This window comes from Acipenser ruthenus, chromosome 14 (genome assembly GCF_902713425.1).
Source record: "Acipenser ruthenus chromosome 14, fAciRut3.2 maternal haplotype, whole genome shotgun sequence".
Lineage (NCBI taxonomy): Eukaryota > Metazoa > Chordata > Actinopteri > Acipenseriformes > Acipenseridae > Acipenser > Acipenser ruthenus.
This window is the reverse complement of record NC_081202.1, coordinates 36,508,360-36,528,806: the sequence shown is the minus strand read 5'-3', so window position 1 is coordinate 36,528,806 and position 20,447 is coordinate 36,508,360. Positions and strand designations below refer to the sequence as shown.

Sequence of the window (20,447 nt, the reverse complement as noted above, 5' to 3'; positions counted from 1 at the left end):
GTGTGCATTTGTGTTATGTGTTGTATGTTGCGTGTGTAAATGTTGGTGTATAGATTGGTACACGGGATATAAACGGGTCTGTGTTTCACGTGTATTTAAAGTGTAGATTTGTATTTAGGCACGAGGAGAGCACAAATCACTTCACGTGCTGGTTAAATGTAATATGTGAGCACGGGGTTGCACAGAATTAATTCACGTGCTGGGATTCAAGTGAATAATTAATTAGTAATTGAATCCCAGCACAACAGTATAAATAGGCACATTTTTAGTCAGTCGGGGTTAGGTGTTCAGTGAGTGGAGAACGGGATTGGAGACGGAGGTAATAATAATAATAATAAGAAGAAGAATAGTTAAGTGTTTTCACTCACCGTGTTTGTTTGTCTCCGTGCACCGTTTGTCTGTGTAGTCCGTTTTGTTTGTCTATTTATTTTGGCGTGTAGTGCCGTGTCCTGTTTTGTTTTGTGTTAAAACCTTTTATTTATTAATAAACGCTGAGTGCAGCCATTGCACTCAGCTCATCACAACCACTATCTCTGTGTGTCACTTCCTGATTCTGGTCTGACGCCACCCACTCCGGCCGTCTTTGTGACACGTGGTGTCCTGCGTGGGATCGACAGCGCCTCCAGGACTCAGGCCAGAGCAGGAACCGCATTTTTTTGAAAAAAAAAAAAAGTGTTGGATTACAAAAAAAAATATATATAAATAAATAAAATGGGATGGAAGGAGGATAAAGAGGTGAAGGACAGGGAGGAGGTGTGCCGCCTAAGGGCCAGACATCCACGGCGATCTAACAAGCCAACGCCGGGGTGCCTCCTCTGCGACCAGGATCATCTGTTCGCCAACTGTCCCTTCCGCAGTTATGAGGAGGAGCCTGAGAGTCCACAGCCCAAGTGGGAGGAGCCTGAGCGTCCACAGCCCAAGTGGGAGGAGCCTGAGCGTCCACAGCCCAAGTGGGAGGAGCCTGAGCGTCCACAGCCCAAGTGGGAGGAGCCTGAGCGTCCACAGCCCAAGTGGGAGGAGCCTGAGCGTCCTACGCCCGAGTGGGAGGAGCCTGAGCGTCCTACGCCCGAGTGGGAGGAGCCTGAGCGTCCTACGCCCGAGTGGGAGGAGCCCGAACGTCCTACGCCCGAGTGGGAGGAGCCCGAACGCCCTAAGCCCAAGAGGGGGGAGTCGGTGCGTCCACAGCCCAAAAGGGAGGAGTCGGTGCGTCCACAGCCCAAAAGGGAGGAGTCGGTGCGTCCACAGCCCAAAAGGGAGGAGTCGGTGCGTCCACAGCCCAAAGAGAGGAAAGTCGGGGCTTCCATAACCCTAGGAACCAAGCTGCCAGCAGAGGGAGAATGCCTGCTGGTCCCACCTCCACCAGCAGAGGGAAAATGCCTGCTGTCCCCATCTCCACCAGCAGAGGAAGAATGCCTGCTGGTTTCCCCTTCCGAGGCAGAGCCGCACCAGTCCCCTGCAAGAGAGGCAGAGCAGCACCAGTCCCCTGAAAAAGGGGGAGACGACATGCTGCTCCCACCTCCGTCGCCAGGAGACTACACGCTGCTCCCACCTTCAGCGGCAGGAGCAGAGCAGCAGGAGCTGCCTCTGCCTCCGCCATGTCCACCAGCAGAGGGTGAATGCCTGCTGGTTCCCTGTCGACCAGCAGAGGGTGAATGCCTGCTGGTATCACTTCCCCCACCAGCAGAGGATGAATGCCTGCTGGTATCACTTCCCCCACCAGCAGAGGATGAATGCCTGCTGGTATCACTTTCCCCACCATCACGAGGAGAGGAGCGGGAGCTGCCTCTGCCTCCATCACCATCAGGGGGAGAGAAGCAGGAGCTGCCTCTCCCTTCACCAGAAAGACCAGGGCGTGAAGCTGGCGGCCCTCCGCAGCCCTTGCATAGGCTGCTGAGGGAAGCATGGGTAAGAATCGCCTGGTCGCAGAGGCCGAGAAGAGGGCCAACACCCGCATCCCGGCTGGTCCTGACTCCCTGCCACGCTTCACCCTCGCCTGGGGCTGCCAGCCGTGCCGCATCGCCTGGGGCTGCTAGTTGCTCCGCATCGCAGCAGGAAGTACTGTGGCCGGAACCCCACCAAGGGGAGTTGTCGGCCACGAAGAAAGTGGGGGAGGTCAGGAGACCTGCTCCCACTGCAGCAGTTTCGCTGCCGGAGATCGTGGGGGAGGTCCGGAGACCTGCTCCCACTGCAGCAGTTTCGCTGCCGGAGATCGTGGGGGAGGTCCGGAGACCTGCTCCCACTGCAGCAGTTTCGCTGCCGGAGATCGTGGGGGAGGTCCGGAGACCTGCTCCCACTGCAGCTTCTTCGCTGCCGGCAGTACTGTGGTCGGAGCCCCACCAAAGGGAGCTACCGGCTACAAAGAAGAGGGACGAGGTCTGGAGACCACTTTCCCCAGCAGCAGTTTCGCTGCAGGAGTTCTTGTGGCCGGAGCCCCACAGGAGGGAGCTGCCGGCTACGAAGAAGGGGGAGGTCGGGGGACCACCTGCCCCCGCAGCTTTTTCGCTGCAGGACGGGACCAACAGGCTGTCAGCCGTGCCACTACCGGCAGGGGTGCTGACAGCATGGCCAGCCATGGGCCCACTGAAGCCTCCCTTCCCAGCCCGAGACTTTGTCCTGGACTGCTGGATTTTTAAGGGGGGAGGTGGCCGTTGAGGCCATGTGTGCTGCGCACAAGGGGGGGTATATGTGGCAAAGCGCCCCGCCCCTGTGTGCATTTGTGTTATGTGTTGTATGTTGCGTGTGTAAATGTTGGTGTATAGATTGGTACACGGGATATAAACGGGTCTGTGTTTCACGTGTATTTAAAGTGTAGATTTGTATTTAGGCACGAGGAGAGCACAAATCACTTCACGTGCTGGTTAAATGTAATATGTGAGCACGGGGTTGCACAGAATTAATTCACGTGCTGGGATTCAAGTGAATAATTAATTAGTAATTGAATCCCAGCACAACAGTATAAATAGGCACATTTTTAGTCAGTCGGGGTTAGGTGTTCAGTGAGTGGAGAACGGGATTGGAGACGGAGGTAATAATAATAAGAAGAAGAAGAAGAATAGTTAAGTGTTTTCACTCACCGTGTTTGTTTGTCTCCGTGCACCGTTTGTCTGTGTAGTCCGTTTTGTTTGTCTATTTATTTTGGCGTGTAGTGCCGTGTCCTGTTTTGTTTTGTGTTAAAACCTTTTATTTGTTAATAAACGCTGAGTGCAGCCATTGCACTCAGCTCATCACAACCACTATCTCTGTGTGTCACTTCCTGATTCTGGTCTGACGCCAACCACTCCGGCCGTCTTTGTGACAGTGATGCAGTGGGCTTCATTTATTGCACACAGTCAAAAGATTGGATATTTAACACATTTCGTCACCTTTAGGCTTTCCACCACATCATATAAAATGTATGTATTGTTTAATAGTTGAAAGTGGCATAAAAAATGTCCTAGTATCTATTACTCCAAGTAGAAACTGCAGTAGGAAAAATATATACAGAACAAATACCAGGGATATTAAAAATATACAGAACAACTACCAGGGATATTAAATGGTAAAAATTTAATGTTTTGAAAAGAAAATAGATTCTATTAAGTAACCATTTAATAAATAGAAATATTGAGATACGTAATGTTTTCAAACAGAACGGGCCTGGTTTGCAGATTGGACACTGGAGGATAGCATAGACATAGAGAAAGAGAGAGTGACAATGCAGTTTTTTTATGTAGAAAATGGACTAGATTTGCAGCAGTAATCTGCAATAGAATATTTTGAGAAAATATGAGTGATCTGTGAGACTAAAAGATTCCACTCTGAATATCACCACTGGGGCAGCAGTGTGGAGTAGTGGTTAGGGCTCTGGACTCTTGACCGGAGGGTTGTGGGTTCTATCCCCAGTGGGGGACACTGCTGTTGTACCCTTGAGCAAGGTACTTTACTGAGATTGCTCCAGTAAAAACCCAACTGTATAAATGGGTAATTGTATGTAAAATAATGTGATATCTGTATAATGTGAAATAATGTATAATGTGATATCTTGTAACAATTGTAAGTCGCCCTGGATAATCACCACGAGTCTCTGCATTCACTTTCAATGTGATATTAGATCAAACATTGCCAAAGTGAAAATAAAAACCCTAGAGCTTCCCCATAGCTTGGAGGTTGGAAGTTATTCACAATATTTCCTAGTTTAAGGACTGTGACAGGATGGTCGAGTTGTGACATCACAGACCAGGAAGTAAACACACAGGCAAATGAGCCGCACATGCGCTCTTTATATTATAAATAAAGCAAATAAACAAAAGACTTTTACAAAACAAAAGGCACGATGGCCAAAACAAAATAAACAGTTTGAACAAAACAAACACTGAACAACTGCCTGTGTGAAAATGAAATACTGCTTTTCTTAATGTTATTTTTTTGATAGCTTCTTTCAAATGGTGCCCATTCTAAACAGTCAATGCAAATAGGGTTACCATATGGCTCCAGATTAACCGGACGCTTTGAGACAGACCGGGATTTCAAAATTCCCCCCTAAATTGAAAGTAATTCACGTAAAAATGAGCTCCACCTTTGCTGAGATTAATCCTGCTGTGGTGGAATTGCTTGGGCGCAGCAAACAATTCACACTGATCAGCTGCTTCTGATCAGATCTTAATGAATGAATAGCTAATTTATCGATAGAGCAACGAGATGATGATGCGATTGTATTCGCAGAATAATATGGGCGATTTAATTTTAACAAACAGAAAAAAATAGCGACTGGCTGCAATTCATTCTTAGTTTAATACAATTATTTAATGCGCATGCGGGTATTTAAGCACCATTCTTAATTGTAGCTAAGGATGGTTAATTTACACCTTCATTTATTTCAATTTAGGGGCAAGTTTGAAATCCCGTTCTGTCTCACAGCGTCCGGTTAATCTGGAGCCACATGGTAACCCTAATGCAAAGCCACTGATCTCTTCAGGTGTAGGGCCCTGTCTGACCTATGGGAGTGGTCCAGGAATGGTGTTGTCCATGATTTGGTGCCTCCACCTCCCAAGTTCATTCTTCTGCTGTGAATGTTTTTGTTTAATAGCAACATAACCTACTGATTTTATAACCACCCTGTATTTAACTGACAAGATTAACTATGTTATATTTCTTAACGCGGTCACCGTTTCTTTGCAAGTAAAGCAGTCGCAGTATAGCTCTTTCAGTGAATACTAATCTAAATGCCTGTCAACAGCCGATTCTCGGTAGTGATCTACAGTAATGTTGCAGGATGTACAGAAAAGCTTACCTCCATCGCTGTGTAACACTCCTGCTGGATACTGCTTTACGTGATCTGCTGCAGACACATTTTTAGCCTTTTTAGAGACATCCAGTTTCTTGTTTACAGTGTGTAGTATTTTAATTTCCCACTTAGATTGCATATAGTCGCATGACGTAATCACTGCACAGCACTGTGTGCATGGTGAATAGTATACGCAGGCACACAGCAGAGCTGTACAATTTAGTTAATGTATTTTTTTTTGTAGGAAATACAAATAATTATGAAAATTTATTTTTATTTCTTAAGAATATTGTAACAATCGCGGTAATGGGCTAATTTCACTATTTCCATGCAGCCCGTGAAATCGCGATTTACACAAGGCCTTACCTATGATGCATTTCAAGTTGCCATAGTGCTCAAGCAAAAACCTGCCCTATCCTTGCTACAGATTTCAACATTCCCACAAACACTTTATTTAACATTCCAAAAAAAAAAAAAAAGTGATACAATAATACATGCTTATGAACAGCAAACTGTGGATGATTTGTTCAATACCCTGCTGTTGAGGACGCCTTGCTTTTGTGGTTTAAATGCCTGTGATCAGAATGGGACATGCAGGTTTCAAGTGCAGTTCATTTGCAATGTATACTTTTTCTTTGCTGGTCCATTTAAATTCGTATTAATGAGAGTTTACTGTATTTAATTATATTTTCTGATTTTAGTTTTTAACATATACGTGATAAAAAATATTTTAAACAGGATTTATTCTATAAACACAGAAAAAAGACAAGATACAGCTATTTACTGTGTATTCACTTACTACCCTTGCAGTGCACAAATGTTTTTGTTTTTTTAGAAATACTAAAAGAAACTTAATTCTGTGAAGTCTTTCAAATCTGGAGTTCTCTTGAGTAGCACCACAAAGAATCGGACAGTAGACAAAACAGAAGCCTGGGAAATACAGATTTCTGTCCATCTAAATAACACTAACAAATTATACAATAACATACCAGTAGGAGAAAATTCCAAACTACAGTTAAAAGCTTTGAGAATAAGCCTGGATTAAACTTTCTATACGGTCTCCCTGTTGCTTCTGTTCTGTTGTGTGACGAGAGGAGAAGGAGAGACAGGGCACTGCTTAAGCAAGGCCCCGATACCGGCACAGAGAAATGAAATGGAATTGTACAAAGAAGAAAATGACTGAGGGGGGGAAAGAGATAAAAGGAAAGCTTTTAGGGGAGAAGGTGTAATTACATGTCTACTGGCAGCGAGATAAGCACACGCTGTTATTGGCGACTCAGTGGATAGAGGGGCGGAGTCCTTCAGGGATGATTAACGGATTTCTAAAAGCTATGGGTGAAAGGTTATCTGGCTGTCTGCTCAGCATGAGATGCCATTTGCAATTCTAAGCAGTAACCTTGGACAAGAGAGGTTTAGACTGTTGCAGGGATAAAATGTTTGACGTGATGATTTAGAAGAAGAAAAAACAACAGGGCGAGGGCTACGGAAGGAGAGTGGAGCAACTTGGCCGAGAGACACAAAGCAGTGGTACAAAGTGCTGCCTTCCACCCATCTCAAGTTCCTGGCTAAGTAAGCAACATGTGGCTAAAACTAAAAAAAACTATATTCTGCAACAAAAGCTTTACTTCTCCTCTCTGGAAACAAGCAGGTTAAATATTACTCTGGACCAGGTAGGAGACGAGGCCTATTTAGAAATGTCAGAAAGTTTCACCTCAGTGGGTTTTCAGGCCTCCCTGCTAATATCTCATAACTAAGGCCCTGTGAAAATCATGATTTCATGGGCAGTGCGGAAATCATGAAATTAGCCCAATACCTCGATTTTTACAATATTCTTAAGAAATAAAAATAATTTCAAAATTATCTGTATTTCATACAAAAAAAAAATCACATTAATGAAACTGTACAGCTCTGCTATGTGCCTGCGTGTAAAAATCGCCCTGCACATACTAGTGCTGTGCAGTGATGTCATGTCACTGTGCAATCTAAGCGGGAAATTAAAATACTACACACTGTAAACAAGAAAATGGATGTCTCTAAAGAGGCTAAAAATGTGTCTGCAGCAGATCACGTAAAGCAGTATCCAGCAGGAGTTTTACACAGCGATGGAGGTAAGCTGCTCTGTACATCCTGCAACGTTACTGTACATCACTACCGAGAATCGGCTGGTGACAGGTATTCACCGAAAGAAAAAGGCGGAAATTCAGAGCAGTACTGCGACTGCTTTACTTGCAAAGAAACAAAAAAACGGTGACTTCCATGTTCCAAAAATCGGCTTATTAAATTTTGACCTGACAGAAGCGTTTGTTTGCACAAATATCCCTTTTGAAAAATTGGACAACCAAAAGTTAAGGAAATTCTTAAGACAGTGTAGCAAACGGTGGAGCGATTCTTTCATCAGCCCAGCTGAGACATGAATACTTACCTAAAGTTGCTGAGTATCACAAGCAGGAGATTATGGAATTGGTAAAACAGTCTGGTTGCTTGTCAGTGGTCACGCTGGCGAGTCGACTGATGCCCAAGATCAGGTTACACATTTTATTTGTTTTGCAAGACCTAAACGGTGACGATGCACCCGACGTACTAGAACTGAAAGCTGTCCTTGCAGATACACTTTACCTACAGGCTGTTAATTACAACACCGTTTCACAAGCTATCGTAAAGTGCTTAAATAACTTTTATGTTAATCTTGATGTCAGTGCTTTTATATGTATATTTGTTGTTTAAAAAAAAAATTATAACAATATTTCCATGCACATTCTGCGAAATATGATACTTTACCCGTGACACTGCCGTGAATTTTAAAGAACATTTCTGAGATTTTCACAGGGCCTTACTCATAACCCATTTCAGCATGCAGCTCATAGAAATTCCTTGGACACAATCTAATGGCACCCACACCTATGACTTAAGATGGATGCTATATTGTGGACATGTGACTTTTGGGGTTTTATATGATAAAGAACTAACTCATATTGGCTTCATAATAGGTACACATCAATATTCTTTGATTCTCTAGGTCAGGTATGTGCGCATGTATCGTACAGGAAACATGAACCCTTTATAGCTGAGGCTTTGAATCTGTAATGACGGCAGCTGAAGTAGTGATTTTTATATTGCAGGGTTTTATAAACGCTGCTTGCTAAATGTGTTAGTGACCTCAGCCCCTGACCTAATAAGGCCACCATACTGAGGTCATTTTTCATATTAGTTTCAACGTGTTTTTGTTCTCAAAATATCCCTATATAAATAAACTGAATCACAAGCAGAATTCTTTCTTAAATGAAATACCATGCAAAACCCTGCTGCAGGTTATACCTTTTTTGGGGGATCTTTACCAAATCTTGTTGTTTTTTCATAAGTATATTGCTGTAAAATAATCCTCATTTAATATAGCACACACAGACCTGAACAGGAAACCATTCTGTTGTAAAGTTGACTACTTTATTCTGCACCGCACAGAGAGCACGTTTTCCTGGTTGAAGTTTTTATTTCTACTTTTGAAAGGTAAACCCAACGTATGTCTGAAGGTCAAAGCAATGTGTGCACTGTATCATTGTTGAACATCAATCTCTACCCCTAAATAACATTTTAATTCAATAGTATATTTATAGACCTTATAGTTTCCATCAGAATGGTTTGTTAAATTGACTTTTTCTTGTTCAGGTGTGTGTGGGTCTGTTATATGAAATGGGGAAAGCATAAAACTTAAAAATGAGTTATTAGACAAGATAACAAAGGAAGAATACATATTTTCATTACTATTATTATTTATTTCTTAGCAGACGCCCTTATCCAGGGCGACTTACAATCGTAAGCAAATACATTTCAAGAATCACAGTACAAGTAATAATACAATTAAGAGCAAGATAAATACAATGACTTTGGTTCAAGCAAGTACAAGTGTGACAAAATACAATTCAATGATACAGCAGATAACAGTGACAGTGATAGTTACATCAGGATATGATTAATTACAAAATACTACAGATTAAACCACAGTACTCTGAAGTACAGGATTAAATGCAGTAAAATAGGGGGCAGATAAGAGCAAATAAAGCGCATTTTAAGGAAGGGTGATAGTGTCCCAGGGGAAAAACAGAGGAGTTCTACAGGTGCTGTCTGAAGAGGTGAGTCTTAAGGAGGCGCCGGAATGTGGTCAGGGACTGGGCGGTCCTGACATCTGTAGGAAGGTCATTCCACCACTGCGGAGCGAGGGTGGAGAAGGAGCGGGCTCTGGAGGCAGGGGAGCGTAGCGGAGGTAGAGCCAGTCTTCTAGTGCAGGCGGAGCGGAGAGGTCGAGTGGGGGTGTAGGGAGAGATGAGGGTCTGGAGGTAGCTGGGTGCAGTCTGGTCAAGGCATCTGTAGGCTAGTACAAGAGTCTTGAACTGGATGCAAGCGGTGATCGGAAGCCAGTGGAGTGAGCGGAGTAGTGGAGTTGCGTGGGAGAAGCGAGGCAGAGAGAACACCAGGCGGGCAGCGGAGTTCTGGATGAGATGGAGCAGACGGGTGGCGGACGCAGGGAGGCCAGCCAGGAGGGAGTTGCATATGGATCATGCACAGGGTTTCCACTTTTGGATCCCTACTTTGAAATGTCGCACTAGACCCGATGTCAATATTGCTATGAGTACCATGTTTGCCTGCTGTTCTTGTACCAAATTCCATTTTGGGCCTGGATACTTATGGGTGACGCAGAGGGGTTCCCTCCTGTGTTTGTATTAACTTTGAAATGAGCAGCCCGAGGCTCTTTATCCCCTGAAATACCCCAGTTACTTATTCAAGTTTAGTTAGTTTAAATTTGTGCATATTAGCGAATAAGATACCAACTTCAGCATCATCGCATTAAGTTTTTATTTGTTTTTTTTTATTTTGTAATTTTCAAAAGTAGTTTATAGTTTGACACATTTGGGGCTACCCTGGAGCATAATTCAAATTAGTCTCATTTTGACACGAAGGGATGGTCGGATCCTTTTCAGATCGGCATGAGGTAAAGTCAATTGTGTGCACTGCAATGGGATTGTATTTCAGCTTGGGATTGTAACACAGACACACACACACACACACACACACACATACACACACAGCTGCTTCCATGTTGAATGCCAGGGAGACTCGGTCTCGCTGTCACTGTTTTTACTGGCGAATAGTCGTATTGACTAGATTTGCAGCAGTAATCAGCAATAGAATATTTTGAGAAAATATGAGTGATTTGTGAGACTAAAAGATTCCACTCTGAATATCCCACTGGGGCAGCAGTGTGGAGTAGTGGTTAGGGCTCTGGACTCTTGACCGGAGGGTTGTGGGTTCAATCCCCAGTGGGGGACACTGCTGTTGTACCCTTGAGCAAGGTACTTTACCTAGATTGCTCCAGTAAAAACCCAACTGTATAAATGGGTAATTGTATGTAAAAATAATGTGATATCTGTATAATGTGAAATAATGTATAATGTGATATCTTGTAACGTCGCCCTGGATAAGGTCGTCTGCTAAGAAATAAATAATAATGATGAAGCAGGCAGAAAGCTAACTGGTGGAAGTTTCTATTATTCACTTTCATCTTTAGAAGAGACACAGATTCTTAGATCATTACGTATTCCACCAAAAGAATCCGTCAGAATAACTAATGAACCAAACTAGCAAATAGAGTCGAAATGATCCGATCCTTCAGCGGATCTCCTTTGAAATTAACCCCCATTGTGTTTTAAAATGAAAATACATGTTTACTAAAACAAGTGTTTCTTTCAAAACTGCACATTTGAGAAGGACATGATGGAGAAAATGTATGGAATTATTTAGTTAGCTACAATTACTTTGAGAGACAGTATAATGAGGATACTTAAAGTCAATGACAGGGTTAAAACTAAGTTTTCCGCCTGCCATATACCAAAAACAAACAAAGGAAAATCATGGTAAAAACATGATAGGCAAGCAAAGTAAATGACATAAAGAAGTACAGTGAAACATGGTTAATGCATTGTGTAAATATTGGAAAAACATGATACAATGAAAATTATTGTGCACATTTTCCATTAAAATCCTGTCAAAAACCAAAGGATTTAAATAGATGACCCATGCTTTATAATACTTATTGTTTTATGCCACATCACAGTAGGTTCAGTGTTACAGATATTTAGGACCCCATCTGAGCCTAAAGTTCTATACTTCACATAGGAATACATGTTGGACCAGGTGGGGTCAAATTAGCTGTAACACAGGAAGTGAATGAGTACTCCCACCAGGGTCCCCAGAGCTGAGAGGGCCAAGGGGGGCATGCCCCCTCACTTTTTGACAAAAGAAGCATGTGCACAGTGGGAAGAAAAGGTGGTTTGTGCACCACACAATGCTTAGTTGTGGTTATACCCTGGCTCCCACATAAAAACCGAGGTGCAGTCATAACCTATAAATCTACCTTATTATCCCGAAGTCTTATGTTACTACTGAACGCAGATTTTCGAGTCTTCGGCTACTGAAAACAAACCTAAGATTATCCATAACTAAGGCTGTATTTTGTTCACGGTTATCACAGATTTTATGATTTCTGTGAAATGTACTCCTTGATGTGTAATATGAAGTTTACCTTGAAAATTTCCATTTCTGAATTCCCATTTTCAGTGCTGGTTTAAAAGCAACTCATATTCATTGTTTCAATTAATAGACCAGTTCCCCTGTTTTAGAATACGAACCATCTAGATAAGCAGCAAATAAATAAATGTGTTTACAATTCCCAAATATCTCAATAAAACTAGCCGTTTCTGACATTACTATATGTAGAAGCAACACAGAATTGCCAAAAGCGATATTACACTACTATCAATGACAACAATAACAACAACTACAGTGTGTTACCAGGCCCTCCCTAATTACTCTTCTTTTCTGCACAAAGCAGTCTTTTCTGTGCTACATATCCCAAGGATTATTCAAATTCCAGGCAGCTCCTCTGTTGTCAGGCTCTGAGAAGCCTGCTTCATCTCTGATTCAGCTCAGGCAGGGCAGTGATTATAAACCCAGTGCGCTTCTGAGCAGGGGATGATAAAATCACCTGACTAGGCCAGCAGAGCAACACGCAAATAATATTTCCTTAATCTGCATCTCTCTCTCCAGGGATCAAACCCAGAGAGAGAGAATCCTTTTTAAGAAATATACAAGATAAAAAAGAAAAAAAGAAAGAAAAGCTGTTGTTAGTATAAATTAAAAGCTGTCGTCTTACAATTTTCAGACTGCAACAGTTCTTGGGCAAGCTGTTTTTTGCATTAATAGCTGCTGTGAAATGACTGTGCCGATAAGAGGGAACTGCTCTGTGTCAAGAATGCTCCCGAATTGACACCCCTCTGGAAATCTTACCAGAGGGGATAAAAGCCAAGAGGATTATAGCAGGAAGAGAGGAGTGCCTTGTTTCTTCTATCTATCGTGTTTTGATTTTAAAGGATGGCAGTTCTCTAGCCTGTTTTCCACCCCACTGTGTTTATCTACGCAGGACCGTAGTGTATACTGAGGCATCTTTAAAGGTCAAGAATGAAACTGAGTGGCTTCTGTCAAAGGAGATCTCTACATCATCTCTATATGTTTTAATGAGCATTTAGGGGGCGCAGCAAACAACCACGACCTTTCACAGTTTCAACATTCAATTAAAATAAATGAATTTAGTATACAGTATCTTACCTTGAATGCATTTTCTTTGCTTACATTGTTGGTAGTGAATAAAACAAGGGTTAATTTTTCAAGTAATATATATTTTTAACCAATATATAACAAATAACCAATCAATCTAACTAATCCAATAATACAGGTAATACAATAAAACAACTAAATGAAACTAAAATGAAATGTCAAACATTTCAACTAGACAGGTTTTCAAAGTCTTCAAAAGATTCCAGCACTATTTAGTGTTTAATAGTTATGAATGATAATAAAACAACAACTACAACGTTTTTTAACAACAGCCCCATACATGAAATTGCTGAAGTATTGGCCAGGAGAACACCATACATATGTTTATGTTACGATAAAAGTCTGATCTTAAGTTCTACCGGAAAATGCCAACATTTACCAAATAAGAAAAAAAACCCTTCTGTTAAATGCAAAAGAAAGTCACACTTTGGTATGACATAAAACACTACAAAGACGGGACATAAATGGATATGTTTACGTATTTCCGCATTTTGTGCCTTACAATGCATGAAAGTGAGACATTCGGTCATTAGCCAGAGGCACTTGGTTATTCTTGACATTTACCGGTAAATGTCCGAAGTAAAGCATTATCATGTTTATTTTGGAAGTCTACCATTATGCTTGGTAAATGTCGACATTTACCAGTACATCTTAAGATTTGCCAATACTCTGACTTTTACTGTAACATTTACTGTATGTAGAGTTTTAGGGTAAGTATTTGGAGAACTACCAAACAGTTATGTAACTAGATTAGATACCTCAAGGGAGACGTAAGGCTTTTACAAAGCTCTTCTCTGGCATCCAGTGAGTGAAAGTATTTATTGATGGGTCTGCAAGTTTAACAAAACATTATTTAGCTTTGTTTGAGCAAGTTTCCTTTTTACTCAGTCATTTAGTCTCTTGGTTACACTTTGAAAAGTAATATTATTATAAGCAAACTGCTGTAGTTGAGCTTAAAGTGACTGTAGCTATGAAAATAATTCCATAAATCTAACCTGTTGTCCACATCCATTCATTATACAGGTCTCAGATGTGCAGTTTTGAAAGAAACACATATGATAGTAAACATAAACAAATAATTAACTCTACATACTGCACTATGTTAAAAAAAATATGTTCACATGTAAGATGGGATTCTCCTTACCCCTTCCTCTTATTAAACACCAACCAGCTGCTTCCCCTATTGACTGACATGCTTTCAGCTAGAACATGCATTTACCCAGAAGACAGAGCGACTTACAATTGTTACAAGATATCACATTATACATTATTTCACATTATACAGATATCACATTATTTTTTTTACATACAATTACCCATTTATACAGTTGGGTTTTTACTAGAGAAATCTAGGTAAAGTACCTTGCTCAAGGGTACAACAGCAGTGTCCCCTACCTGGGATTGAACCCATGACCCTCCGGTCAAGAGTCCAGAGCCCTAACCACTACTCCACACTGCAACAGATTTCCTGAGAGTAAGGCATGGGAACTGAGAACTGTCTTTAACCACCTGTACGTCACCTTGGATAAAGGCGTCTGCCAAATAAATTATTATTATTATTATTATTATTATTATTATTAATAATAATAATAATAATAATAATAATAATAATAATAACCTAGCAAGGTCATGACTAGTCATGGTGCCCATACTTAAACAGTTTACTTGTAATAACTCCAACACTAGCCTCTGCTATTCAGTATTTATCACTGTTACCTATCACTATACAAACTTCAATAGACTGCCCATGCTGACAACTTGATAGCTTGGATGATACCAAGCTACTGACCCCTGGAGGTGAGGCACAGCCTGTATAGTGTCCGCCTGACCAGTAGGGGTCACTGTAGCGCAGTGAGACAGCGAGTGCTTTCACTAGGTGAGCCACTGGGGACCCATTCCCAAATCGATTTATAACCCATGAATAAAAAGATAAAAAGAGTCAGGATTATGTTGAAAAATATATTGTCATCATACATTTAGGAATGTAGATAGTGCATGATTTACAGTCAATAGCTCGTTCTCTTATTTAAATGTGTTAAACTGTAACCTCTTTTACATGCTTTGTATTCGTCATTCGGAAAAGGCAAAGTGATGTGTTTCTTCTAAGCACAAGGTGTAACACCTTAATGTCTGAGCTGAGACAATATCAGATTGTCATCAGCTTATTTATCATTTATAGGAGGCTATGTGGTCCAGTGGTTAAAGAAACAGCCTTGTAACCAGGAGGTCCCCAGTTCAAATCCCAGCTCAGCCACTGACTCATTGTGTGACCCTAAGCAAGTCACTTAACCTTCTTGTGCTCCTTGCGTTGTAAGCGACTCTGCAACTGATGCATAGTTCACCCCCTCTAGTCTCGTACCTTGTAAAGCACTTTGTGATGGTGGTCCACTATGAAAGGCGCTATATAAAGATGATTTATTGTTATATATTCAACAGGCTGATTCCAAATGATATTCAGTAGCACAAGATTCACTAGTCATTTGAAGAATGGTACCACAGTGGTCAAATGGTCATATTTTTACCAATAGTTCTCAGTGTGAACCCATACACACTGCTGGAAATCCATTGCAGGATTAGGGTACTATATCAGTACCAGGGCGCTACACAGTTTGTTTTTTCCTAAGTCCATTGCTGGGGATGCTCTGCTAATAGCTGAACTGTGTGTAAACATCATTGCCTTACTATTCTAGAGTAGCCGTTACTGACCAGGGCTTAAGTGGACACCTGCAGGGCTGGCAATTGTCTTCCAGAGGCTCTGAGCTCTCAAGCTCCTGGGTATAAATTTACATTATAAAAAGGTGTTTCTTCAAGATATTACATTGGTGTTATTGTTGTATTTTTTTAAGAGCAGTCTTTCATAGTTCTGTTTGATAGTTATATATATAACGAAGCTTACTTTCATTGATTGTCATTAATACAGATTCTAAGAAGCCAAAACATGAGGGAAAGAAGACGGACCGGACCCCTGTGGAATAATGTAGCCTTCGAAGATGGGGAGGGATCCTCTGGATGTCTACTGTAACCTTTCTCAGTGACCCCCAGTTTGTAACTAGTTTCCCACCTGTGATAATGTATGTCCGCTGTTCAGAGAAACTGTTCAGAGAGACTCTTAAAAATAAATAAATAAATAAATAAATAAACAGGAAAAAAAATATATAGTTTTTTTATTCTTTTTTTTTTTTTCTTAAATTGAAAATTAACGTATATTAGGGGGGGAAAAAGACCAGGTAAAAAAAAAGGACTTGCCTACCTAACTTGTTGTGTTTTTATTTGATTATTTAATTGCATGAAATGTGTGCTTTTAAAAATGAATCATTCTAAATATTAATATTTTTCTAGCTTTCACCATGAATAGCTGGTGGAAGATTTTGCATCCTTTTGTATTATCTATTAGTTGTGGTTTCATAGCTGTTCCTTTTCTGGATTATCACACCTCACCCACTATCTTGCTAATTTTTTTCTTCTTGAACCAACACATATTCTATAGAATGACCAGCTGTAACCCACTGTGGTTCCATTCTAAAGTGCTGAATTCTCAGCCTTGGAATATCTGTACAATATTAGAATGAGCTGTCATTTTTGTTGCAGGGCACATTGGCCCTGAAATGTTTAATAAAATGCATTCTCTTTTACGCAGTCGTGAGAAAGCATGATAGTAGATGATAAGAAATTAAATGCCAAAAAAGGCACTTTTTTTTGTAAATCTATTTACTGTTCTCCATTTCAGAAGTGTTACTAAATATATTTAGTTTTGTACAATAAATTACATGCTTACTGTTGTTTCTCCTGTGGTCCATTTATTGTCATTTTCGATGGGCTTTAGTTTTTTGTGAATTAATGTGGTCACACCGCCTGGCCATGATCTGGTGTTCATGTACATTCATACTGTGTGTATTTTCTATTAACACATTACAAAATGAAGTTAGATTTTAGAGCTTGGAGCAAACTAAGAATCAGCTGAGATAAACCCTGTACAATGTGAACAGGAGAAGGGGCTAAAGTATTAGAGAGCAGATGAACAGTTCTGCAGATTTAAATGTTATTATTATTATTATTATTATTATTATTACTATTATTTATTTCTTAGCAGACGCCCTTATCCAGGGCGACTTACAATTGTTACAAGATATCACATTATACATTATTTCACATTATACAGATATCACATTATTTTTACATACAATTACCCATTTATACAGTTGGGTTTGCAGTGTCCCCCACTGGGGATTGAACCCACAACCCTCCGGTCAAGAGTCCAGAGCCCAGAGCCCTAACCACTACTAAACCTTCTTTAAGATGGACAGGCATTACAAAAACACTTTGATGGGTTGATGGTACTTGTTTGCTGCTTTTTTACTTTAAATTAAAGTCCTAATTGATGTACTAAGGTGAGTGGCACATCTTTGTACCATAAACACATAATGTATATAATAAGGGTATGATTTCCCACTACTCTGTACAGAATTATGTATGGAAAATCAAACCATTAAGGATTAAGGAAATTCTGATTCATCTTATTCTATGTACAGATGTATCATATGGCAAAATTCTAAAGATAAAACACCTTTTGTAATATTTAACAGTAATTCCTGAGTACAATCTTTGCCTGTGATTTATAATAAGTTAATATGTTGTGTGTAGGGTCCTATTATAAGAGATAGTTTCTTACAATTTAAGCAGCCAGATCCATTCAGATTCTCTTAGTGGCCTCAGGCCCACCGAGAGGGCATGGAGGACGGGGAAATTTCCCTGGGGCCCAACGCCTCGAAGGGGGCCCAATGCCCTGAAAGAGGGCCCTAATGAAGGGGGAACTTTTTTTTTTTTTAAATATATATATAAAATATTTTAAAACAACTAGCCCTGCACAAGACCCTTTGCGTTCCCACCACCTCATTAAAAAGAAAAACTCCCGTACTGCACACCGAGCCGATGTGCTTCTGTTGTGTAATGATTGTGTATCCAGGCACTGTCAAACACTTCCTTTCACACAATGATTTGAACTTTCGCATTTCATATTTTACTACACCAAAAAGCTGAAAAAAAGGCATAGCAATTTTATGTATTTTTTTAAAGACTTTTGAAAACTTTAAAAGAACCCTAGAGTTGCACAATATATACCACAGTATGAATTATTCTATTATCAAGATCTAGAATTTGCTCAAAACAACATGGTGCAGCAGTTTATTAGAAAAAATGTATCGTGTAAAATAAATAAAGTACTTTCTTCAGCTGGTGGTAAACACAATTAGAGAATGATCCGTTATATTGCTTAAAAAACAAATATATTTACCAATACTGGCTATTAGTTAAGAGCAGAGATGAGTGGTTTATTTTTGGCACTGGATAATTAAGATAGTGTATAGCAACACCATTAAAATGTAGTTTATGCTAAAAACGTATGTTATTTGATGTTAAGTAAGCTTCCAATTAATGACTATTACACATGGAGTTTGTACAAAAAAAATATTTATTCACTTACATAAAAAAAAAAGTTTGAATACTGTAAATAACTAAAACATAACTACTTTGAGAAAAAGTAAACTATCCTGCTGCAGATTTTAATTGAGATATTGAAACTTCTAGACGTCGTTGACAGTTTCCTTCAAACCCATTTTCAAAATAATGTATTGGTTGAAATGTTCTTCCTCAGACGCTGCTAAGATTGCAAGTATCATTGCTTGGTTTAGACTACAGTATACTACAAAGTCGGATGAATGTAGTACCATGGGGGGGCAGCATGACATACCAATCCTTCCCCGGGGCCCAGGACGGCTCTCGGCGGCCCTGAGTGGCCCTCCTGCCCAAACTGCTTGAGATCTCTGTCACAATAACAGTAACCATACACACATATGAAGTGTTACAGAACCCCCTGCAGTGTTTACAAGGAACATATTACTACTGCTGTATCCCAGTAATGGCTAAACGTTTTCTTACTGCAGGACACATTGGCTAACTCAAGAAGACAGTGGTGTTGTGGTAAATAAAAAACTGTGTAAACTCCCGTTTGGTGGAGTTGAACAGATAGATTGAACAGATAAACATGAACATATACATTGTTATTGGCCCTCAGCCAACCAGAGCCCCCCATACAGTCCTTTACCGTTTCAGGTGCTGTTCACATGAACAGTCAACAAATTCAGTTCAGTTAATTCAAGCTGAAAATTTTCAGACAAGTCTTCCACAGTTACAGAAAAAGGCGCTGCAAATAATTTGATGTTGTTTTCTTTGGATTTGAAGTCCAGAAACCTGCCTTGGAATGCAGCCAAAAGACTCTGCACGTATTCTCTGTATCTTCCATAATACGTGTGTTCCGAGAGTATTTTTTTTATGAGTTCCTTGAGGGAAGGGAAATTTACACAGTTGGATTTATGTAGCTGCATGGCAAAAAGTTTAAGCTTGGTTTCAAAGGCTGTGACAGCATAATACAAATGGGAAATCACATGGTTTTTGAGGCGAGATCCATGACCCACTGATGATCAGACAGATCCTTCACTTGCATTCCCTTCTCTTTCATAAAGATGTCAACAGGGTTCATACAGGCCATCAAGAAAAAAATTCAAGGACTTTCAGGACTTTTTCAAGGACCAAAATTTAATTTTCAAGGACATCATATGCCGATTTTAATGAAACAAAAATTCCATCCACCTACCAATGCATTGAAAACAATGCACTATACTGAACTTTTTCCACAATTTGCCATTTAGAGCTTGATGTTTAGCAGAATTCATATGGCTGTTCAATGAAGAGTCAAAGTCACATTTTTTGCACCGCACACGGGTGATATTCTTTGGGTCTGGCAGTAGCCAGTCAGCATACACATTTATGTCCTGCCACGCAGGGTTGAATTTGCATTTACCTGGCATTTATTTTGTATTTCCTACCAGCTACTGTACTATTATTACTTGTTATTATTATTTGTTTATTTAGCAGACGCCTTTATCCAAGGCAACTTACAGAGACTAGGGTGTGTGAACTATACATCAGCTGCAGAGTCACTTACAGCAACGTATCACCTGAATGGCAGAGCACAAGGAGGTTAAGTGACTTGCTCAGGGTCACACAGTGTGAGTGAGCCTGGATTTGAACTGGGGACCTCATAGGAGGCTGTATGGTCCAGTGGTTAAAGAAAAGGGCTTGTAACCAGGAGGTTTTATATTGTACTACTATATTTTATATTTTTTAAAGCAAATAAACCTGCACATGTAGTTTACTCAGATTTCAGTGCCGGCTGCTGTGCCAGTAAGATCTTCACACTACAGTTCAGTTCAGAGTTACCGACCTTTTACCATTTGGAGGGGAGTTATGGAGCGCCATTTGTGCCAAAACTATCCAGCCATTAATTTGTCAATTTGTTTGTCAATTCATGAATTGGTCAATTTGTCCAGCAATTCGTCCATAAATTTGTCAATTCATACAGTAATTCATAAACGTATTTTTTATTTCATCTAATAATTCATTAATACAAAAGGCTTTACAGACCTGCAGATTTCCAATGAACCTGATGAACTTCCCTGCAAAC

The 20,447-nt window shown here is 40.5% G+C and overlaps 1 protein-coding gene across 2 annotated transcripts in view; it reads left to right on the top strand.

Moving 5' to 3' along the window:
* The window catches only part of LOC117419543 (pleiotrophin-like), an 83,173-nt gene extending 66,466 nt beyond the window's left edge, over positions 1–16,707 (top strand). For both annotated transcript variants that reach the window (XM_058986472.1, XM_034032366.3), the window contains exon 5: positions 15,849–16,707. In XM_058986472.1, coding sequence (XP_058842455.1) covers positions 15,849–15,904 — 56 coding nt within the window. In that variant the 3' untranslated portion in view covers positions 15,905–16,707. The remainder of the gene's footprint in view (positions 1–15,848) is intronic.
* Positions 16,708–20,447: the final 3,740 nt, after the last annotated feature.